The sequence below is a fragment of the Cibotium barometz genome, chromosome 66 (assembly GCF_041138505.1).
Source record: "Cibotium barometz isolate CiBa-2024 chromosome 66, ASM4113850v1, whole genome shotgun sequence".
Taxonomy (NCBI): Eukaryota; Viridiplantae; Streptophyta; class Polypodiopsida; order Cyatheales; family Cibotiaceae; genus Cibotium; species Cibotium barometz.
In genome coordinates this window covers 3,083,854-3,108,710 of record NC_141111.1, presented here as the reverse complement: position 1 = coordinate 3,108,710, position 24,857 = coordinate 3,083,854, and the positions used below count along the sequence as shown (strand labels likewise).

At 46.4% G+C, this 24,857-nt stretch overlaps 1 protein-coding gene across 1 annotated transcript in view; it reads left to right on the top strand.

The window, feature by feature from the left end:
• The first annotated feature begins 904 nt into the window (after nucleotides 1–904).
• The window catches only part of LOC147602681 (C2H2 and C2HC zinc fingers superfamily protein), a 58,179-nt gene continuing 34,226 nt past the window's right edge, over nucleotides 905–24,857 (top strand). The window contains exon 1 of the mRNA XM_086797712.1: nucleotides 905–1,022. Coding sequence (XP_086653838.1) covers nucleotides 1,014–1,022 — 9 coding nt within the window. The 5' untranslated portion in view covers nucleotides 905–1,013. The remainder of the gene's footprint in view (nucleotides 1,023–24,857) is intronic.

The following is a 24,857-nucleotide window of genomic DNA, read 5'->3' as shown; positions in this document are numbered from 1 at the left end:
TTCAATAAAAAAAATCTCTCAAATACACACACACACACACACTTGCTATTCAGATTACTAAAACATTTTAAAATACTTTCACCTTCAATAAAAAACTCTCTCTCTCTCTCTCTCTCTCTCACACACACACACACACACACACACACACAGTGAAACCAATCTTTCTCTCTCTCTCTCACTCTCTCTCTCACTCTCTCTCTCTCTCTCTCTCTCACACACACACACGCTTGCTATTCAAATTACTAAAACATTTTAAAAAACTTTCACCTTCAATTAAAAAAAATCTCTCAAATACACACACACACACACTTGCTATTCAAATTACTAAAACATTGTAAAATACTTTCACCTTCAATAAAAAACTCTCTCACTCTCTCTCTCTCTCTCTCTCTCTCTCTCTCTCTCTCACACACACACACACACCCACACTGCAAAATGTATGTATGAACACACACACACACACACACACACAGTGAAACCAATCTTTCTTTCTTTCTCTCTCTCTCTCTCTCTCTCTCTCACACACACACACACACACACACGAGTATATATATGTACGTACTCTCTCTCTCTCTCTCTCACACACACAGTGAAACCAATCTTTCTCTCTCTCTCTCTCTCACACATAAATGAACCTTCTTTTCGACGAACTATCAACGAAAAAAGAAGGTTTTGCTTTCAAAAAATAAAAATAAAATGAGAGCCCTCCTATCACCAGTGTGCAAAAAAAACCAGGTACATTGTAATTGCATCTTCAAAATTTTTTAAATACCTTCAAAATTAAAATTTAAGGGTATAAATATTTGTAAATTTTGAGAGATTACAGAACAAAAACCTTCGAATTTAAAAAAAAATCTATATTAATAATTTCTCAGATTTATAGTTGAAGGTTTTGTAAGTTTTGGAAAATAGTTTTTTCCGAGCACTGCCCATCACTCGGCCGGAGCTTCAGACATAGCCTATTTGAAATCTCACACAGTTCGAATTGCCGGCGATCGACACAATCAGCAAGAATGACCGAGGTTTGCAGTAACCCTTCCACTGATGTATTTTGTTTTTGTTTTTGGGGAGCGGGGGCCTAATCGTGACTGTGGTAAGGTCTATAATACGATTCCGCCGCGCTGCTTGCATCTGTGTCGTGCTGTACGATCTTCTTTGGCCATGGCTGTTAGGTCCATCTTCCATCTCTATATCGCACTATGGTAAGGCGAAGAGCCCTTCCGTCTGGTCCTCTTGTCTTCGGACGAGGAAAAATTTATCCTATTAAGGTAACTTGCGCTTAAAAGTGCTCGAGTTATTTTGGAAAGGTGCTACTCAAAGTGCTCAGAAGAAAGAGTAGATGATAGCAACACCTCACAGCAAGTTCCTTACATTACTTGCTGCAGTACACAACTAAAAATTAGCTGATGAAGAAGCACGAAAGGCCGCTGCCAATGGAAAATGCTGCCCGAGAGTCCCTTACTCATGCTTGGCACCCTTATCTGGTTCCAACTTGCCCAAATTGCCTGTCAGTGCCACAAGATGCCAGGTTTTGGATCTACTTTGGCCTCCTGAGAAGATCGTTCTTCTTGAAGCCTCTGAACACTTAGAAGACCTTCATCCTTGTTTTACAAGAACTAGTGTCAACCTGGGAGGGGGAATTCCTCCTTTGTAAGAGTTTTTTGTGCCACATGCATCACTCATTCCATAGAATTACAAATGTATATGGATGCTGTTGGGGCAATAGGCCCTATGTGCAAGAACATCTCAGGGAAGAAAGAGGCCATTACAGTCACTTGAGAATTCACAAGGGTAGCAGTAGGATACATGTGCAAAGGATGGGGTTGTACAGTGTACTGCATGGGCAGAGATTCCTAGACCAATGAGAGTGTGTGGCAAAGTTTCCCACGATGGAGTATGTAGTAAGTGGCGTGTGTGATTCTGCTGTCCCTTTGGAGACTAGGCAACATCATTTGTCATAGGTGGATGCAATTTTGTAAAACGAAGGTCTAAAAAGCGACTTGTTGGCTTTGACCTCCAGAGTGCTGCTGTTTCAGCATGACCTCTCAATGGTGGTGAAGCTGTAATAAGTATATACCCAAGCATCTTTGGTCCTCATTCTGCATATTCCGTGAGAGGGGGTTGAATTTATCTCGAAAAAGGCAGTGGAATCTCCTGCAAATCTCATAATAGGGTGGGCATCGGAACAAATAAAGCTCCTCAGTCTCCACCTCCCTGTTCGTTTATACCTTGCATACCTGTGCCAGTGCCTCCTGAGAAATGCCATCTGCTCTGCCAGACATCCATAAATGGTGGGATGATACTCTCAACTGGCCAATGGTGTCCTGCATGGTGTGAGATGTGCTTGTGAAGGTATCTAGGGCTCACAATGAATCCAGTCTCGGAAACTCGCCAAGAAGTGCTCCGCAGAATTGGAGTTTTGTAGGGAGCTCTAGTGGGACATCCATGTGTGGCTCATGTGAAGCTTTGTAAGGTTGAGATGGATAAGGCGGTTGATCTATTGCCAAGAGAGATCCAAAAAACGGGAGTGGAAGTAGAGGTTGGACTGGAAGGGGGGGAGGCAGTCCAATTGAAGGCCATGTAGGTGAAACCAGGTGACTACCCGAGAGTACCAAGACCCACTCTGTCCCTCTCAGGTAAGGTGCATTGAGGACTCGAGGGCTAAATGATGTATGTAGGTGATAGTTTGAAATATGCATCTACGTGTACAGAGAATGATCCAAACTCAGCGAAGATCATCTCATATGGCTTACTCCGAATCATGCACGAAAGCATATCACTTGCAGGCTTGCTGTCCTCCTCAATCCTCCTCTGCTAGGTCTGGTCCCAGATAGAGGCATCAGGGAAACACTCGAGAGAGGGGCTAGAACTGCTTACCCTCTTGCAAGGTGGGCTTGGTGCCTGGACCTCGGCAGTCACAACCTCATATAAGGTCATCACTTCCCATATCATGTCGATGGAAACTGAAGCTTCGTCACCATCCATAACGCACAAGGCCCCACCATCCTAAACACATACAGGACCATCATAGGCCACACAATAACCAGTATCTATGGGGAAGCATTGGAGTCTAAGATTAGTTTTTTGGGACAAAGAGCCACAGGCCACGCATACTTCAAGAGGAACTATACTCTAGATTATAGCTTTACTCTCCGCGCCATTATTGAGGAGGTGAGGCACAGAAGCAGCAAGTATATTGCTGTTTATTTTCGACAGGCTTTTGACTCTATCCCTTGATTCCAACTTCTAGATTGTCTACAAGTGGTGTTGGTGGTCCAAGAAGGGGAAAAGCACAAGGCTCTATTTAAGAGTTTTGCAAGGATGGGGGCCAGGATGTTATGCCCATGTGCGAAGTGTTCCGTGCAAAGATCTTCATGGTCCATGCCTGACCATTATGTAGCTTTAGTAGGGTCCTTGTGACATTGGTAGTGTTGAAGAGGATGGTGTGGAATGTGTGGTTGTGGTATGGGGCCTGGGCTATTTAGCATGTCATAGAGATGTTGCACAGAGGATTCCCACACTAAATGTGTTTGGTGGGGGTGGTTTCTTTTCTTCAAGAATGCACCAAGCATCTGAGTCGTCTACAGTCAAGAAGAGTTGGTACAATTTTGCCTCGTTTTTGGACGAAGAGAGAGAGAGAGAGAGAGAGAGAGAGAGAGAGAGAGAGAGAGAGTCTACTAAAGACCCAATGGGCCTATGAGACCCAAGTGATACAATAATGTCCTTGGCATATCTCATCATGGAGTAAGAAAATAAAATAGAACTATCTCATTGGAGTGATACAAAAATGTCCATGGAAATCGTTGGTATCCACAGTGTCAAAGCTCATGCTATGGTGGGTGGAAGATGTCCATGATGTGAGTGTAGGAGCAAATCTTGTGCAAAGAGAGATGGAGGTGAAGGTGAGAGAGAGAGAGAGAGAGAGAGAGAGAGAGAGAGAGAGATGTGATAGCCAACAATGCACAACACAATATGATGATTTGGGCTCTAAACTGCAATCATGAACACAATGATGCCAACATTTGAAACTCTCATGTCACTCTTAATACAAGAGCTTGACCATACATAATGCTTACATCAGTTTATCTTGAACAACCCCTTGGCTCTAAGTAGGGAAAGTAAGATAAAAAGGAGCTGAGTCTTTTATAGAAACAAGATAAAAAGGAGCCGAGTCTTTTATAGAAACAAGGCTTACAAAAAAGACACCCAAAATATTTAGATTTTGGGGATTTTTGGGGATTTTGGGAGACTTTCCGAGTAGATAACCCATCACTACAAAATATTCAGATTTTGGGAGACATCTCGGGCAGAGAACCCTTGACTCATAAATTACTAGAAGATGATTTGGAAGTTTGAAAAACTCCTCACGTTGGTGCAATGTTGATGAAGATCTTCTTTCGGCACCGTTGCGAAGTGGTGGACACTTGGGCTATCATTTTAGGCTTAGGGGCCAAGGCAGAGCACCCGTTAATGCTCGATTTGGGAGCTTTTTTTAAGTTTTTGTTGATGTAGCATGGCCAATTTGATGCAGAAGGCTTTCTTGTGGAAAAGCTCCAAAAATTTGTCGGTGCAAGGTCTTTAGTTCGATGATTTTCTCAATATTTGAGAAAAGCCCAAAATTCTCGATGGGGTAGAAGTTGTAATTAGGCCAACTTTGCCCTAATTTTGAAAGGTCCCAGTTTCTTGTGGCCCCAGAAGCTTCAATTTGTTGAATTTTCCCATACTTGGGGAAAGCTTTTTGTTGAGGCAATGCCTCCGATTTGATGATTATGCAATGCTTCCCCTTAAAAGCATAGGTAGAAATGAGTGTAGTATGGAGGAAGCAATTCAAGCATCAAATGAAGAAATAAGGATTATTATGGGAATAACAACTCACAAATTAATGATTTGGAACTTGAGAACTTAAGGTAATTAGGGTTAATCACTTGATTAGTGAAGGAGGCTTGAAACTGATGAGTTGCTTGGTTCTCATCGACTAATTGATGGTTTGCCTTCAAACTTGAGCTGTCGATAGCTTTTACCACCAATTAGAAGACCATGAAAGGAATTTGATCAATAGCTCCTGATTTTTGAGTTTTTGCACCGGTTTGTGTTGCGTTTTTTACCGTCTCTGCTCTGAGTTGGGCTGAGCCCCTTGAGATGATGATAGAGCTTTGTGTTAGCTTCAAAACACACAGAAAATCTTAGAGAATGACGCTCTGTAGCGGGAGAACGAAGCAAAAGATGGATAGGGGGTGTTTAGCCAAAGAGGGAAAACATGGTTTTTGCTAATGAAAAGTGATTAATGGTAGTAATCATGGATCAAGGCTCTGATACCATGTTGGTATCCATAAGATTAGATCTCATGCTATGATGGGTGGAGGATGTCCATGATGTGAGTGTAGGAAGCAGATCTTGTGCAAAGAGATGGAGATGGAGGTTTAAGCCATGGAGAGAGAGAGAGAGAGAGAGAGAGAGAGAGAGAGAAGCTATATTAAATGTCTTCAAAAGACCCAATGGGTCTGTGAGACCAAAAGTGATATAGTAGTGTCCATGTAATCTCATCATGATACAAAAGAAAACAAAGACGAGAGCTATGAGTTGAGAATGTCAAATCCGAGCCATATGATACAAAGTGGGACCATCATACAACCTATGGAGCTAACCCCTTGGTAGGGGGAGGGGGCCGTCAAGGATATTGAGCATGGGGGAGAGAGAGAGAGAGAGAGATGTGTGATAGCCAACAATTCAGAGAGGTTGCACAACACAACAATGATTTCATAGAGATGTGTGATAGCCAACAATAGAGAGAGGTTGCACAACACAACAATGATTTTATTATGATAATACTTCCACCATGTACAATGCTTTGTATAGGCACCAAGGCCCTATCTTATGTTCTCTTTGAAAGATGCGGAGCACGAAGCAAACGGAGGCGCAACACATGGTAGATGGCCATCAACCGGGCAGGTCCCCCTCCTCCACCCAAACATCCCATGAGACCACCAATAAAGGTAGGGGATGAGGAGGGGTAATTTGCCCTATAAGAGGGGTTAATTTGACCCCAATCCACTATGTGGGATGACAGGTTGCCACATGGTAGCGTGAGAAATGGAGGGCAAAAATCCATTCCAATATTCCCTGGATGTGAAGCCTGAACCTGAGTAGCAGGAGCTGACAAGGCTCTGATACATGAAAGAACGCGGAGAGCGGAGCACCAAGCAAATGGAGGCGCAACATGTGGAACACGGCCATCAACCTGTTAGAAGTCATCTCCTGTCCAGTTTTATACACCAGGGCCTTTGTTGTGGGTGTGCCTGCCCTTATGAGGTGTTTTATCATTTTTCCCCACTCTCCGTATTTTTTTCCCTATTTTTTCCCATTTTTTCTGTGGCTTGGGAGGCAGTTCTGAGTTGGCAGGAGCACTGAGCAGACAGGTGACTGGCCGACTGCCCAACAGCAGTCGTGGACCTCTGTACTGCTAGCCGACTGGGCATATACAGTCGTGGACTTCATTCAGTGCTGGCCGACTGATGCTACAGTCGTGGAGGCTTTTTCAGCAGGCCGACTGCCTATCTGGGGGCATATAAATAGGCCCCCAGCCCCCATACCACACTTGTATCATATTCGGGATCTTCTTGTGTATATCAGAGCAGAGTTACACGCCTACATCTCTCTCTCTCTTGTGCTGTTTTTCTGCATGCGTTTTTTGCTCTTGTGTTCCTAGATCTGGTCATCATCTCCGCTGCGTATTCTGACATGGTATCAGAGCCCTAGGCTCTAGATAGGTCTTGGGATTTGTGTGAGCAAGAGGGGGATTGTTTTGTGGCTGATTGGTGGACTGTTTTGGACTGTTCGGGAAGAGGAGAAGCAAGAGGAAGGCGGGCTGATTTGCTGAACAGCCACTTGCAGGTTTTAGTTCTTCTTTGTTCCCACCCGGGTACCCACCCTTTTTAGAGGACATCCCCGCAATGGCAGATCTGTTTGAGATGGCCGAGAGACATGTGAAGATCCCGACACTCCCCACGTTCCCCGTGGACTGTCAGTTGGACGGGAGCAACTACGGCATATGGAAGGTGATGATGGAATCTGTTTTGGAGTCTTATGACCTCGCCGATTTCGTCGTTGTTGGTGTTCCACGGCCGGACGTAGAGGAAGGGGAGTTACCGTCAACCCGAAAGGACCGGGAGGCCCAGACAGAGATGTGGAATCGTGTCAACGCCAGGGTCCGTTCGTTTATCTTTCTCAACTGCACACCACAGGTAATCAATCATGTAAAGCATATGACGCTGGCTAGAGGTATATGGCAGCATTTGGCCTCACTTTACAATAGGGTATCGCCCATGAAGAGGATTTCCTTGGAAGTACAGATGCGGGTTATGAGCCCTGCAAAGTTGTCGACGATGCGGGAGCATATTAACAAGCTGCAGGCTCTTCAGCAGGAAGTTCTTCAGGCTGGGAAGGAGATATCATCAGAGGACATGGCCATCACGTTGCTGTCACATTTGCCCTCTTCGTACTCAGCATTTTACTCTTTGATTACCAGTGGCAGACTCAGCACCATCACGTGGGAGGAGCTTGTGCCCATGGTCCTGGACCAGGAGGAACGATTCACGAACCCTCCTCAGGGTGGAGGTTTGGAGGCCTTAACTGGCCAACGGTCGAAAGGCCGTAACTCTGGCAAAGGGAAGGCTTCATCGGAGAAGTCTTCTGAGAAGAAGTCCGACGCTGACTGCGAGAAACTGAAGGCAGAGAGGACTTGTAATGATTGTGGCGAGAAAGGCCACTATTGGAGGCAGTGTCCCAAGCGAAAGACCGAGAAGGGTGAAGATTCCTCAGCAGCAATCACGAAGACTCCAGCTTTTGTGCACCTAGAGGTGATGGACACCGATGTTTTATTTTCTTCAGGTAGGGAGGAGATTGGAGGATTCGCCGCAACGGATACTCGGGAGTGGATTCTCGATAGTGGTGCTTCCAGGCACATGACTCCTTCCCGTTCCGGTTTACAGGATCTCTGCAGGCTTTCTGGTCACATTCTTACTGGGGATACGTCCACTATCCCAGTTCACAGTGAGGGCTGGATGGAGATAGTTCTTGATGGCAGAGGGGGGAGGCATTCCTCCCAGGTGTTGTATGTTCCGGCACTTGGTTTTCATCTGTTGTCAGTGCATCAGGTGTGCAAGACTGGCGTACGGAGTTTGATGAGCATTTTGTCGCTCTCCGGGACAAAGCAACAGGCCAAGTGGTTTGGGAAGGTGGAGTGGAGAATGGAGTTTACAGGCTTTCAGCACTCTCTCCGAGGTCCTCAGGATTGTGATGAGTGGCAGTCTGGTAATGGCTACTCAAGTGTGGATACGCTGCAGGTACAGGCTTTCCGGGACCAGATGGTGGATAGCTTGCCAGTAGATGGCAGCAGTTGGCAGGAACTTTCCAGTACTGATGTTGGTGGTTCTTGTGCTCGTGAGTCAGAGGAAACTGAACAGGTCACTTATGCTCTGATGTCTCGTCATGTTCGGGACAAAGAACCTCCAGTAGATGAGGATGTTCTTTCCACGGGGACCTTTCGGAAAGCCAGGCAGGTGGCAGGTGCTTACTTGCAGAAGGAGGTGGTTTCTCCAGGCTTTGTGGTTCCGGATTCAGAGGGGGTGGTTGACAGGTTTCATCAGGTTTCCAGGACTTGTTTGTGCACCGTAACAGGTGTTGATCCTTGTGATGAGCAGTGTGATGTCTCTGTGACTCAGAAGCTGTATGGTTCATTGATCTGGTTGCTAGACACCAGATTGGACGGGAGCTTCCTGATGAGGCAGTTGAGCTCATGGTTGCAGATGACTCTTTGGGAGACAGGATTGCGTTTCCTGTGTTTTCTGCGGCATGCGAAGGATCATGGACTCTTGTACACAGGAGGGGAGTCCGACTCCACGGTTGGAGTGACTCAGTTTGGGGAGGAGATCCGGACACGAGGAGATCTACTTCAAGCCGAGGAGCAGTTTTATGGAGCAGTAAGAAGCAGTCATCTTTTGCCTTGTCGAGCACAGAGGCAGAGTACCGGGCTGCTTGTGATGCTGCTTGTGAGGTGGTGAGGATGCAAAGGTTGCATTGTAGTTTTGGGCTTCCACTGGAGGAACCCATGGTCATCCAGAGGCACTTTGTTCGTGAACAGATCGTTGCTGATGACATCTTGCTAGAGTTCTGTTTGACGGAGGACAGTACGGTGGACCTCTTTCCGAAGTCGCTCTCTCAAGATTTGCTCAGGCGGCACCCCAGCTCCCAGTGGTTGGTTTCACAGCCAGGAGCTGAGAGGGGGTGTTAGAAGTCATCTCCTGTCCAGTTTTATACAACAGGGCCTTTGTTGTGGGTGTGCCCGCCCTTATGAGGTGTTTTATCATTTTTCCCCACTCTCCGTATTTTTTTCCCTATTTTTTTTTCATTTTTTTTTGTGGCTTGGGAGGCAGTTCTGAGTTGGCAGGAGCACTGAGTAGCTGGCCGACCATCAGCAGACAGGTGATTGGCCGACTGCCCAACAGCAGTCGGGACCTCTGTACTGCTGGCCGACTGGGCATATACAGTCGTGGACTTCATTCAGTGCTGGCCGACTGATGCTACAGTCGTGGAGGCTTTTTCAGCAGGCCGAACCCCTATTTGGGGGCATATAAATAGGCCCCCAGTCCCCATACCACACTTGTATCATATTCGGGATCTTCTTGTGTATATCAGAGCAGAGTTACACGCCTACATCTCTCTCTCTCTTGTGCTGTTTTTTTGCATGCGTTTTTTGCTCTCGTGTTCCCAGATCTGGTCATCATCTCCGCTGCGTATTCTGACACAACCAACCCCACCCGAGCATCCCATGAGACCACCAATAAAGGTGGGAGATGAGGGGAGACCAAGGGACAATTTGCCCTATATAGAGGGCTTAATTTGACCCATCCCACTATGTGGGATAATAGATTGCCACATGGCAGCAGGAGAAGCGGAGGGCAAGAATCCATTCCAACACTCTTAATAAGAGAGTGTGTAAGCCCAGCGGGGCGTGCCGTGACAGACTCAACCACATGTCCAATCGATAAAGATATAGAGAGAGAGGGGAGAGAGAAGGGAATAGGGATCTTGCACAGTACACCATATTGAGCGGGGAACAGGCCCCGCCTCCTTTTAGGAATGGAACAATCCATAGGCACGTTGGCCAGGATCAATACAATCAATGAATACAAAACAGACAGATATGTCGATGTAGGATATCCAAGTCGATGTCGATGTCGATGTCGATGTCGAGGCACGGGATCTCTGATGCCGTGCACACCATGGGGATGACCCACAAGTATCTCTCACCGGGCTAGTACAAAATCCAATATCCAAATCCAAATCCAAATCCAAATCCAATGAATCCAAGTCCAAATCAAATCCAAAACCAAGTCCAGATCAAGTCCAAGTCCAAATGCATGTCCAAGCTATATGTCTAAGTTCCATGCCCAAGCTCTGTGTCCAAGTTCTCCATGTCGAAGCTCTATGTTCCATATCCAAGCTCTATGGCCAAGTTCAAATCCAAGTTCAAGTCCAAGTTCAAATCCAGGTTCAAGTAGTCCAAGTTCCCATGAGTAATCTCCTCAACTCCTACAATGTCACGTGCATCCCGCACTTGGATGCCACGTAGACATTTCTGTACAGAAGGTGCAGGACCTGGGATGGTGAACTGGTCCCATGTGAGCCCAGTCTGGGACGTCAGCCAGGAATCCATCTCAGTCGTCCGAGGTCAGGTGTGCATTGTCCTGCACATGAGTCCAAGGTCAGGTGTGCACCGTCCTGCACATGAAGCAGTGCCAGTCCGCGCTGTGAGTCTCCCTCTGGAATGATGTCAGATGTTCTGTGTATCTGGTTTGCAACTGGATGCCAGGCCTCTGTAGGCATGTAGTTTTGCATGTAGAGATGGGGCCAGCCCAAAGGGCTACCCCAAGACCATTGATGTGGGCATGGGGGAGGTTTAGACCCGCCCCCAAGGGGCCAGGAGGGCCCCGGCTGTGCCCACCAGCCATGTGACAGGCTGGAAGGGGCTGTCGGCCAGCCTTAGGGCCTTGGGACAGCCAACCGACTGGGCAACAAGGTCTAGAATGGCTGTCAGCCAAGTGTGGGACAGCCCACACAGGCTGCCCAGCAGTACAGTACCCTTGCGCAGGGCTGTCCAGCAGTCAGGGGTACTCTTCTTGGTTCATGCGCAAGATGCCCAGCCCATTGAATGGTGTGAAACCATTTATTTACACTTTTTCCAAAGACCTAGTCGTGAGGCTCTTTAGTAGCTGGCCGACTGCATATAGTAGAGGGTATAAATACCCAAGACATAGATCATTTCATTTATCTCATAATTCACCAAGTGCTCCAAGCAAACAAGGGCCAGGACAGCCAAGAACATTGCTAAAGCAAAGGGGTGAAGGACTGAAGGTCAAGGGCAGGTTTTCCAGCCAAGAAAAGGTCAAGTACTTTGTATTTGTTTTCAGATTTACATCATTCTAATAAAGCAAATACACCATCCGTGGTGGGGGCCCTACAGAGGGTAATTGGGACCCAATACTGTGTCCTCTCCATCTCCCCCTTCTCTCTCTATTTTCTGCACATCGTCTTTCAGTTTGTGCGTTAATTCCGTCGCGAAAAGAGTGCTGATTTCTGAGTTTTGAAGTACCGATCCTTCTCCGAAGCTTCCGCATATTACAGTGGTATCAGAGCTCACTTCAAGGACAAAGATTCAGCAAAGAAAGCCAGAAATTTTTTTCGCTCGTGTGGTTGGTTTTTAGACGCTGGTGGACTACCCCTTTCGGAGTGACTCCTGTCCCTCGAAGGACACGGTTGGTTTTTAGCCTCCGGAAGCCTCCGGAAGTCTCCCACACAGATAGTGGATGGTCAGATTGTGTTCCGGAAAGGAGCTGCATTTTCCCGCTATGGCGAGCTTTGGCGACGAGAGAGAACCAGAACCATGGGACCAGAGTGCACCAGGCAGCCCAGCTAGGGCACCCGGCTTGAGTGTACAAGACATGTTCCAGCAGATGATGCGAGCAATCGCAGACCAGACAACCAAGTTGGATGAGCAGAAGGCGCGGATTTTGGCTCTGGAGGAGCGTTCTCGCTCGCCAGCGTCGCGTTTTCCATCTCCTTCTCCCTCTCCTTCCGTATCCCAGATACCAGATCCTCGTCACAGGGACCCTCTCGCAGGGTCACAGCCGCAGCCAAGCTCCTTGCTTGAGATGCAGATGCGCGCATTGGAGATTCGACAACGCGAAGACGACGCCATGCGACGAGTGGAACACGAGCGTTACCTCAGAGCTTTGGACGCCAGATTGATACCGGCGGCGCCCTCGAATCATTTTCTCGAGAAAATGAATTTCAGTAAGTATAATGGTAAACTCGATCCCACTACTCTGTATTCATGGTTACATCAATTTAAAGCTTACTTTGCCGCAGTTAGGAAATCAGATATTGACAAAGTGATCTTAGCCAGTTGGTACTTGGAAGGTGAGGCCATTCCTTGGTGGACTCAGTTGGCTCATGCCCACACCAGATCAGGTATGGCAGCTTATGGGTGGGACGAGTTCGTCCGTGACCTTAAGCAGCGGTTTTTACCGCCCCACTACCTTGAGCGACTCGAAGACGAGTTCAGGGGTGCGCGTCAGAACGCGCAACCAGTCCTTCAGTTTGCCAATAAAATTTCGACCTTGTGTCTACAATTAGGCTTATCTGATTCTGACAAGAAAGGGCAGTTTTTGTATGGCCTGGACACGCAAATCCAATGGGAGGTGCGTATGTTTAGGCCAGCCACCTTTGAGGACGCACTCTCGCTTGCGCAGAGTGCAGAAATGAAACACAATGGTGGCAAGCCCAAGACTTCCCAGCCGGCTTCTCCCAAGGCTAACGCCTCGGGGGGCAAAAGCGAGAACCAGACGGGGTCTTCCCCAGGACAGAGCCCGGGAGCCTCTGGCTCCAAGAACTCGAACAATGCGTCTAAGCTTACTCCAGACCAGAAAGCGGAGGCAGGCAAGACAGGTGGCAAGTTGAGTGCTGAGGAGCTTGCTCAGTACAGGAAGGAGGGTAGATGTTACTTTTGTCACACAAAAGGACATACTTCTCGGGATTGTCCGAAGAAGCCTCCAAAGGCCGCCGCCGCCTCCACAGCTTCCGTGGTGAGCACAGCTCCCACACAGACCCCAGTGGCTACCCCTAGTTCTTCAACCCCCGGTGCTTCAGTGGGAGCAATTATTAGCTGGGAGCTCGAAGATAAGCAGAAGGGCGCCCATGACCAGGAGTATGAGCGCAACGAATTGCTCAAGTCCTTTGGCTACATAGGTGGCCAGAGAGTCGTCGTCTTGTTTGACAGCGGCAGCACGGAGGATGTGATCACGGAAGAGGCCGCTAGGCGTGCCCGTTTCGAGCTAACTCCGGTGGACAAACAAGTTGAGGGTTTTAGCACAGGTATGACAACGAGCGTCAAGTATGAAGCTCTAGGTGCTAAATTAGTGATTCAGGGCATAGAGTTTGTGCGTGACTTTATGGTTGCCCCTCTTGTAGGAGCAGACATAATTTTGGGTATCCAGTGGTTTCACAAGTTTCTTCTTGATGTCAAGTGGGACAAGCACACGTTCCAGATTGATCGGAATGTGTCAAACACCCCGGTGACCATTAAATGTGAGCCAGGTATTCCAAACTTTCCGCTCATAAGCCACTTGCAGGCTAAGCGAGTAGTCAGGAAAGGCGCACAGTGTGCGATGATTTACATCCAGACAGCCCAGACGGTGGCCAGTGCTTCCGAGAAGTACTCGGTTCTCCATGAAAAGTTCCAGAAGATTTTTCTTCGGGACAGTCTCCCTCCCCACCTTCCCCCGTCCAGACCGGAGGATCACAAGATTGACCTCCTCCCAGGCTCGGAACGCCCGAGCAAGTTTCCGTATCGCCTGTCTAAGGCAATGGAATCGGAGTTGGACCGCCAACTCCAAGAATTGTTGCAAGCTGGCTTCATCCGCCCCAGCGTGTCGCCATTTGCAGCACCGATCTTATTTGTCAAGAAGAAAGATGGGTCTTCTCGGTTGTGTGTCGATTATCGTGCACTCAACAAGCTGACTATCAAGAGCAGATTCCCGATGCCTCGAATTTACTATATCCTCGAGAGGCTGAATGGAGCTAAGGTGTTCTCCAAACTGGATTTAAAGAGTGGGTACCACCAGGTTCGGATTGTTGAGGGGGACATCCCCAAGACAGCTTTCCGTACAGAACGGGCCCACTATGAATTTGTGGTTATGCCATTTGGATTGACGAACGTCCCAGCTACATTTAACCGCATGAATTCGACTCTGGAGAAATTAGAACGGCAATACTTTTGGCCAAAGATGAGGCGTGATGTGTTTACATATGTACAACGCTGTGACATTTGTCAAAAGGTGAAAGCTCCTCGTGGAAAGAAGATAGGGTTGTTACAGCCTTTGCCAATTCCTGAGGGTCCTTTCCAAGACATTTCGATGGACTTTGTCACAAATCTGCCTCCCAGTCCGAGTAAGCGTAATACACAGTGTTTAACGATTGTTGATAGGTTCAGCAAATTTGTTATGCTTATTCCTTGCAGGGCCAATGTGACCGCTGAGGATGTTGCCCAGCTATTCATTCGGCATTGGTACTCGATTGGTGGGATTCCTAAGACCATAGTGTCAGACCGAGATGCCAAGTTTACCAGTCATTTTTGGAGGGCATTGTTTGATAATTTTGGTACTAAGTTGAATTTTTCCAGTGCATTCCACCCACAGACAGATGGCGAGACAGAGATATACAACCAGTTGGCCTTTGATGTGCTGAAGTGTTATGTCCACGATCAGCAAGGTAAGTGGGAATCGTTTTTGCCTTTAGTTCAAGCTGTTTTGAATGACTCTTTTTCTTCAGCTATTGGCAGGACTCCCTATGAGGCAGCGTTTGGAAGGGCTTTCCAGTCGTCGTTAACCAGGACTTCGTCTTCAGTACCGGAGGCGAACAGAGTGACGGAGTCTTACCAGGAGATCCTAGAGTCCGTTAAAGACAGATTGGCTAAAGCGCAAGAGGCCTACACTCGACAGGCCAATAAAGACCGAAGGGACATGAAGTTTTCGGAAGGAGATTGGGTATATCTTCGAATTATGAAGCAAAGATTGAAGCAGGTGGGCAAGCGATGCCCAAAGTTGTCTTTCAAGAGCTTCGGACCATTCCCCATCCGGAAAAAGATTAATGAGGTGTCTATGCAGTTAAAGCTACCTCCAAGTTGGACTATGCACGATGTATTTCATGTCAGTTGGTTAAAGCCATATGCAGGTCCACCCCCTTCAGAGGTCAAAGACGAAGCGAAACCAGACATCATTGATGAAGCAGAAGTAATGGTTCCAGAACAGATCCTTCTGCACCGTTTCAAGCATGGCTCAGGCCGAAGACTACGACAGTTTCTCACGAAGTTTCAGGACCGAGGAACTCATGAAGCGGTATGGCTCGACAAAGAATTTTTCGAAGACTATCCGGCATTATTGACGGATTATTTGGAGGCTATGCAGCTTCCGTCAAGTTAAGCAGAAGGGGATGTCACGTGCATCCCGCACTTGGATGCCACGTAGACATTTCTGTACAGAAGGTGCAGGACCTGGGATGGTGAACTGGTCCCATGTGAGCCCAGTCCGGGACGAGTCAGCCAGGGATCCATCCCAGTCGTCCGAGGTCAGGTGTGCATTGTCCTGCACATGAGTCCAAGGTCAGGTGTGCACCGTCCTGCACATGAAGCAGTGCCAGTCCGCGCTGTGAGTCTCCCTCTGGAATGATGTCAGATGTTCTGTGTATTTGGTTTGCAACTGGATGCCAGGCCTCATGTAGTTTTGCATGTAGAGATGGGGCCAGCCCAAAGGGCTACCCCAAGACCATTGATGTGGGCATGGGGGAAGGTTTAGACCCGCCCCCAAGGGGCCAGGAGGGCCCCGGCTGTGCCCACCAGCCATGTGACAGGCTGGAAGGGGCTGTCGGCCAGCCTTAGGGCCTTGGGACAGCCAGCCGACTGGGCAACAAGGTCTAGAATGGCTGTCAGCCAAGTGTGGGACAGCCCACACAGGCTGCCCAGCAGTACAGTACCCTTGCGCAGGGCTGTCCAGCAGTCAGGGGTACTCTTCTTGGTTCATGCGCAAGATGCCCATCCCATTGAATGGTGTGAAACCATTTATTTACACTTTTTCCAAAGACCTAGTCGTGAGGCTCTTTAGTAGCTGGCCGACTGCATATAGTAGAGGGTATAAATACCCAAGACATAGATCATTTCATTTATCTCATAATTCACCAAGTGCTCCAAGCAAACAAGGGCCAGGACAGCCAAGAACATTGCTAAAGCAAAGGGGTGAAGGATTGAAGGTCAAGGGCAGGTTTTCCAGCCAAGAAAAGGTCAAGTACTTTGTATTTGTTTTCAGATTTACATCATTCTAATAAAGCAAATACACCATCCGTGGTGGGGGCCCTACAGAGGGTAATTGGGACCCAATACTGTGTTCTCTCCATCTCCCCCTTCTCTCTCTATTTTCTGCACATCGTCTTTCAGTTTGTGCGTTAATTCCGTCGCGAAAAGAGTGCTGATTTCTGAGTTTTGAAGTACCGATCCTTCTCCGAAGCTTCCGCATATTACATACAAACTTGTTGATGAAGAAAACCATGGAAAAGCTCTTTTTGGCAAGAAAATTGATATAAAACTTGTTTTAATGGTTTTTGGGCGATAAAAACATCCAAAAAGTAATTTTTAGGCTTTTTGAAATTTTTGTCCGTACAGCTCCGTACACGCGTCCATATCGCCCATGCATATGTCCATACAAGTCTAGGGCTGACTGCACATCTGAAAAGCAAGTTGGAGAAGGTGTTGATAGCGAAGAAGAAGCTCTCCATGATCATAATGATGTCCACACACACTCCACGATCTCCTTCAATCTTCAATGATCTTGTTTATGGTACTACAAGAGAAGTCCAATCCTTCTTATACTTGTAAGAGATCCTGTTTTTTGACAAAAAGCCTTCATGCTTTTGCTTTGCCTTTTTATGCTTTGCTCTTCTCTTTTTGCCTTTGCTTTTACTCTTTTTATTTTTATTAATGAAATATTACTCAACTTTTGGTGCTTTGCTTTTTTGGATTTAAGGCCTTAGAGCTGCTTTTTCAGAAAGCGCCTTTTAGCTTTTTGGTCCAGCTCAGTCTCCTCTTTCCAATGGTGCCCTTGGCTCGCGGTCAACCCTGTTTGACTTTTTTTTTCTTTTTGACCAAGAATGGTGCTTTTTCTTACTCAAACCTTATGGACCCTGTTCCCATGTCTTCTTCCACCTGTCTAGTGTTCGGGCATGGGTTTCATCATGTGAAATAGAGCTAGGAGGGCCAAACAGTTACATTCCCTCCCTCTTATATCACAGTCGTCCTCAACTGCAGACTTGCAGACTGCAAGTGTTCCAAGCACATCCATATGTCCTTGGTATATCCATATGTTCCTGGTACATCAATATGTTTCAAGGTACATCAAGTACATCCATATGTTTCAAGGTACTAGTCCCATCAAGTGAGCTTGTGCATCTGGTCTTTCCCCGTATCTGTGGTGTCATTTGCTCATTTGGTAACATCTCAATGTCTTTTCTTTTATCAATGTCCTTGTTCTTGATGGTACATCTTCATGGCTTGCCATGTGTGTTAGATATAATAAGTGCTACTTACCTCCTGCAAAAACTAGACATAAGCTCGTCAACAAACAAGTCATTCGCGTCTACTGGGTATTCCAGGTATTGGCCAGGTAGTATGGAGCCCAGTGGTCTATCACATGTCATAAATCCAAGCATTGTCCATACATCAAAAACAACACACAAAGTCAAAGAAATTCAAACATACATTAGTATGCAATGCACAAGTAATGATCCTCCTGTTCACGGATTGTCTTGTTTGGTTTCATCGAAACCATGTTGAGCCATCTGGCCACTAGGACCGCTTAGACTATCCTCAAGGCCATCTGGTCACTAGAACCGCTCGAGAGTTCATCAATAGTCATCTGGGCCATTTGGTCGCATTGACCGCCCGACTGCGAAATCCAATACAGTTATCTGGGCCATCTGGTCGCAATGACCGTCCGATTGCAAAATCCAATACAGTCATCTGGGCCATCTAGTCGCAATGACCGCCCGACTGCGAAGTCCAATATATTTGGCATCGTTGCCGTCCAATGGGTCATCTGGCATTGTTGCCTCTCATACAAATCTCGTTCTGGCATCGTTGCCGTCCAATGGGTCATCTGGCATCGTTGCCTCCCATATACAAATCTTGCTCCTTGGGCTATCCGACGTCGTTGCCACCCACTAGAGCATGTCCAAGTTGTTAGCACATTCATCCTCAGATTCTGCTCATCATTGGAGTCTCTTTTTGGTCCCTTTTCATGGCCCTTGGTTGTGGGCTGGCCACCCTATTTTTGTACATTTTTCTGGGAATTTTCCCAGGTCGGGTACCTTTTTCCCAGTCGGCCAGCAAACCCATGTCCAGTCGACCAGCCCCTCTTACCTATAAATAGGTGGGCTGGCCTCCCACTTTTCTCATAGTCTAGTCTTTCTTTTTGCTCCCTCACTTATGAGACTCTTCAAGTCTCTTGCTTGGGACTGTGTCACTTCAGTATATTCAGCATAGTTGCTTCATATCTCTCTCTCTCTTGCACTCTCTAGTGCTTGTTTGCTTCCGCTCTATGCACTCATTCATGGTATCATCGCTCCCAGTTCAGCGTTAATCTGCTGCCCCAGTCAGTGTTAACTTTTTGCCCCAGAGCTGCCTCAGTTTTCAGCACCTTAACATCTGCGTTTTCTTCTCAGTTCTGCTGTTGGTCGGCTGGCTTCTTCCAACGCCTCTCCACTGCAGATTCAGGTCTTCCCTCACTGGTTTGATCTCTGAGATTCCCTTCTTCACCTGTCGGCTGCTCCTTTTTAGGGCTGCAGCATCTATCTTGCTACATTTTCTTCCCTACAGGTGGCTCTTGCAGTTTTTGGTGTTTTGAGTTGAGGATTGGTGGCTTTTGGTACCTGTGGTGGACACTCCTTCCGAGATTGTGCATTTTTTTGAGATTGAGCCCAAGCTCTTGTGATGGCTGCCCCCACTACACTTCATATGTTCTTTGAGTCTGCAAAGTTGGATGGCTCCAACTACACTTTGTGGAAGGTGAAGGTGAAATCAGCCTTGCATGGCGTGGATCTCTGGGATTGGCTTGTTACACCTGCCAATGCCACCCCTCCCACCCTTGCTTTTGGTGGTGTGACTCAGGCATAGATTGATATTTGGTAAGCAAATGATCGTCGTGTTTTCTCTTTTTTGATGTTGAATTGTCAAGAGTCTGTTCTCTCTTATGTGCGTACATCAGACGTTGCACATGAAGTTTGGAAGGCATTTGCAGATCTTTACGAGATTAAGTCTTTGGGACGGATTTTGGCATTGGAAAAGCAGCTTATGAACTTGTCAGTTTCTGCCTTTCCATCTTTATCTGCTTTCATCTCGAAGATGAAAGATCTCCGAGACGAGCTTGCTGTTTGTGGCAAGTATATCTCTACAGAGGATATGGCTATTCGGCTTCTCTCCAAGCTTCCAGAGAGGTTTGATGCTTATTTTCAGTCTCTTGTTTCTTCTCCTCATCTTGTTCCAGTTACTTGGGAGGAAGTTCTCCCCTCCATTATGCACATTGAGTCTCGCTTTGAGGAGCGGACTGGCACCTTTGGTGGTTTTGATGGAGCTTTGGCTCCACGAGATAAAGGAAAGAATCAACAGAAGAAAGGGTAAGGGGATTCTGACAAGAACTCCAAGGATAACGACAAGGAAAAAGAAGAATCGGGATGAAGAAGCAAAGAACTCTTCCTCTACAGCGGTGTCTCAGACCAAGAAGGATGATGGTATTCTTCTATTAGCAGGTACATTGCTCTTGTGACTTCTCAGTCGCGGTTGTGAATTGTGGATAGCGGCGCTACTGCTCACATGACACCTCATCGAGATTGGTTCGAGGACTTCACTGCCAGGACAGGTGAGATTACTTTGGTGATTCTTCTTCCATGCGAGTGCATGGACATGGCACCATCCCCATCTTCCGCTCCTCTGAGAACAAGAGGTACTTCTATGACGTTCTGTACATTCCAGATTTGGCATTTAACCTTTTGTTAGCGAGTGCTCTTACAGCTCAGATTGCGGAGGTGATCTTCTCTCGTTATGAGATTACCATTCGTGATAAGGAGACTGGTAGCATCTTGTCTTAGGGAGTCCAAGATAGTGGTTTGTACAAGTTGACCGCTTTGCTTTCTTCTGGTTCTTCTTTAGCTCTTTGGCATGCTCATTTGGCCATTTTAGCTATCAGCTTCTACAGCGAGCTTCAAAGGATGGGTTGGTTGAGGGTTTACCGACCATCAAGGCTCCATCTTCTGTTTGTTCCTCTTGTTTACAAGGAAAGCAACACCGAGCCGCCTTTCCGAAAGAGGCGACACACAGATCTTCGACATCACTTGCTCTTGTTCATGCAGACTTATGTGGTCCTATGAGTACTGCGTCTTTGAGTAAGGCGTTGTACATGCTTGTGATGGTGGATGACTTCTCTAAATATACTTGGGTCTTCTTTTTGAAGCCCAAGGATGAGGCTTTTCAACACTTTTGTGATTGGAGGGTTGAGGTGGAAAAAGAGACCGATTCCTCGGTCAAGGCTCTCAAGACCGACAGAGGGGGTGAGTTTACATCCCAGGAGTTTCAGCAATATTACAAGGCTCATGGCATTTGGAGACAGCGTACTACAGCATATACTCCATCACAGAATGGAGTTGGAGAGAAGAAGAATAGGACCATTATGGAGATGGCCCATGCTATGCTTGAGCATTCTTCATTACCTTGACGTTTCTGGGCTGAGGTGGCTTCTATTGTTGTGTCATGTGCATGTGTGCCCATGGACAAGTTCCTCAGCTAGTCCAGCAGGGGTAGCCAGAAAAAGACCAAAGTTTAGGAGCATGCTACAGTTTTGGGCCAGTGTTGGACTTGGAGTAGGGCATGGAAAAGATGGGAGGTGCTGTCGGCTGCACACAGCGGGGTCGGCTGCACACAGCGGGGTCGGCTGCAAGTGCTTCAGGATATATGGATGATGCCCAGTCGACTGGCCGACCAGCAGTCGGCGAGCGTTTTATTTGTCCAAGAGCCTATAAAAGGGCAAGTTTGCTTATTGTTTGACTCATTCATTCCCTCATGGAATGGGTCTTAGACTAGGACTGTTTTGGGTGTATACCACCTTTTCATGAAGGCAGCCTAGGGCTGTAGAATTAGGTACCTTTTTGTACCATATAAATATACTGAATTTCCAACATTTCTCTCTCTCTCTCTCTCTCTCTCTCTCTCTCTCTCTCCTGTCTGCGTTTTGCATCAGCATGTTCTCAGTATTGTTTAGGACTGAAAGAAGACCCCCAGAGCTTGCGCGTGTTACATTGGTATCAGAGCATCAGGCTCAGCAAAGCTAAACACTGATTCAGTCCCATATGATGGTGTACAAGTGCAAGGTACAGTAAATGCACGGATACGAAGCCCAAGGCAAGGAACACAAGAACGGGAAGAGCTCCCAGGAGGTTTGTTGTTGGTGTTCCACAAAGTGGCTAGCTTTACGCAAGGATATCGAAACTTATGTTCGTGAGTGCTTGTTGTGTTAGAAAGTCAAATTTGACAGGCATAAACACCTAGTTTGCTTCAGCCTTTATCCATTCCACATGAACCATGGGAAAGCGTTGCCATGGATTTTATTATGGATCTACCCAAATTTGCACATGGTAATGATGCTATTTGTACTATCATTGATCACTTTAGCAAACATGCACATTTTATTCTTGTGAGGAAAACAATTAAGCCAGAGCACATGGCAAAGTTGTTCTTGGCTTAGATTTTCAAATATCGTGGCATGCCGCAAATCTATTGTGGGGGATAGAGATCCTCGAACCACTTGTTTATTTTGGCGGGCATTGTTTGATAACATGGGCATGAATTTGAATTTTTCATCAGCTTATCATCCTCAAATGGATGGTTAGAGTGTACTTGATTTGCATAAATGTTATGTATTTGAGCAGAAAACAGATTGGGAGAAATACTTATCTTGGGTTGAGTATGCATACAACCATGGTTGTTTTCGTACGACGTACGATGGCATATCGTACGGAATACCATACTTCACGATATCGTATGTACTCGTACGGATTTTTTTTTGATTTTTTTTTCAAAATTTTTTTTCCCAAAAAAATAATTTTTTGGTAGGGAATGGTCCTTCTTTTGCGTATCTATGGCGGTTTGAGCTTCCTCCGTACTATGATGCTTCCCTCCTTTCTAAAATACTCCATATTTGGACTTGGAAATACCTAAGTTTATAAGTATTTTTTTTAAAACACCGTATTTTATCGTACGATAATAATTTTTGTTAAATCGTACGATAAGTATTTTTTTAAAACACCGTATTTTATCGTACGGTAAGATTTTTTTTTTAATATTGTACCGTATTTTCTCCTACGGTATCGTATCGTATGAACCGTATGGTATCATACCTGACAAGTATGCATACAACAACACTGTGCATTCTTCAACTAACAAGGCTCCGTTTGAGATAATTTATGGCAAGGTGGTGCTACCACCTATCATACGAACTAAAGTTGAAATCTTTGCAACGGATGAGTATGTCAAAGATTTGGATACTGCGTTTGCACAGGTTCGGATAGCCATAGAAAGATCTCAAACTAAGCATAAAAAGGCAATTGACAAGCACATGCGAGAGGTAATTTTAAAGGATGGTGATTGGGTGTTACTCAAGTTAGAGAAAGCACGACTTTGAAAGCGGCTAGGTAAAGAAGGCCGATATCCTAAGCTTTCGAATAGGAATTATAGGCCATTCGAGATTTTACAGAAGATAAATGAAGTGGCTTATAGATTGGTATTACCCGATCACTGGAAAATACATAATGCGTTTCATGTCAGCTTGTTGATGCCTTATGTGGGACCACCTTCTATGGAACCAGTTTTGGAAGATCCACTAGAGGTGGATGAGCTTGAGGAGGTATTACATCCTGAGCAGATAGTTTTTCACAAGTAGTGTAAGCATGCGGGAGGCAAGCTTGTAGGCAGGTATCTTGTGAAATTTAAAAACTATTCGGCTATGGACGCAAAATGGACGGACAAGGATTATTTTCAGGATTATCCATAACTGTTGACGGCCTATCTGGAAGCTTTTTAGTTGCGGTCAACTGCTTAGAAGCCGGGGGGAATGTCACAAAATTCCTCATTGCTTCTGTTTTACACTGTACATGTGTGGCATATGGAGCTTGACATGACAGTACATGTATGGCTTATGGAGCCTAACATGGCATGTTTTCCTAGGACTAGCTATCTTGGTGTTCACATGTATTTATGTTTTGGGAAGATTCTGGAAGGATTTCCTTGAACACTTTGTTTGATTGATACAACTTTGTTTGCCTAGACAATGCTTGAGATTACTGCCTGTGTTGTCCATGGGGTCGGGGACGCCTGGGCACCTTGTGGACGAGACTTGTTTTGGACTGACAGGTGGTCTACATGTGTTTTACAGGTGGTAAATGCTAATGAAAACTCAACTTACAGCTTTATGTTTTCACATGCTAATATTGATGCAGGTCCACACTCACTTATAAGTGACCGGGCAAACCTATAAGTTGTCCGCCTTGGGCAAGACTTTTTTAATACACGTGGCGGTTAAAGGATGGGCATTGGACATATTATGGGTTGTTTGCTTGTAGGTGCCCCTTCCTGGACCTAAAAAGCACACAACTGGTATTTCTGGCGGAGAAACCCTATTACTGGGGGAGAGCAAGCCGTGTTTGGGCTGGTTGTATGCTTTCCAGGTGGATGGTGGAGCTGGCCAATCTATTTTGGAGCACAGAAATTGCTTTCCAGGCGTGGGATTCTGCCAGTTGACTCAACCTATTTGAACAGAGGGCTGGTCGACTTGAAGGCTAGGTTCCTTTTGCTGGCCGATTGCTTCTGGCATGTAATTTTCTGTTGGCCGACTGCTTTTGGGACACTCGAAAGCTGGTCGACTGCTGGTACAGCCCTCCTGAGGCTGGTTGTTTGTTGATACAGCCCGCTTGAGGCTGGTCGTTTTTCTCTGTGGGCTTGGTAGGGTCGGAGGTAACCATACAGGGTTGTCTCGGGCTGATGTGGGAATGCTGTGGGCTGTCCATGGCTGTACTACATGTGCTTTAAACTGGGAAAGCTCTCCGCAAAATGTCCAAATTTCAAAATTTGAAATTTTCAGACTGCAGGCAAAAAATCAGCAATAAATTGAAGGTACCAACCTTGCAAACAGGGAAACAGGGTGCAGGAGTTTCAGGCACGAGAAGCACGGCAAATTCTCGGCAAAAAAGCAACACGTGTAGGAGCAGGTATAGGCGGTGTCGTTTTCGAGTGCTATGCAGATACCTTTTTTTTTGGGGCAGGTATAGTGATCACTTTCTTGATAAGACGTTTTTTAAAAGGTTAAAAAAAAGCTGCGAAAAAAAAACATCAAACGTTTCAAACATTTGCTACGAGTTGGATTCGTAGCAAACATGTTTTTTTGCAACTATGCTCTCAACTTTGCAAATCTGTACATACAGAATTCAGCATACACCCATGGGTCTCTCTGAAAGGCATACTTCGCCAAACACTCTTCTCCCTTCCTCTACGCTCATGAACATGGTCTTCTCCTTAAGGCGACTGGCATAAAGCAGAAAACGAGTACATACATGCTGTCAAATCTGAGTATGCTTACACCCTAGCGACAGTGGTGTAGAGGAATAACTTGTTCTTTCGAAACCCTAAAAGAACACAATTCATTTTTCTTACAGAA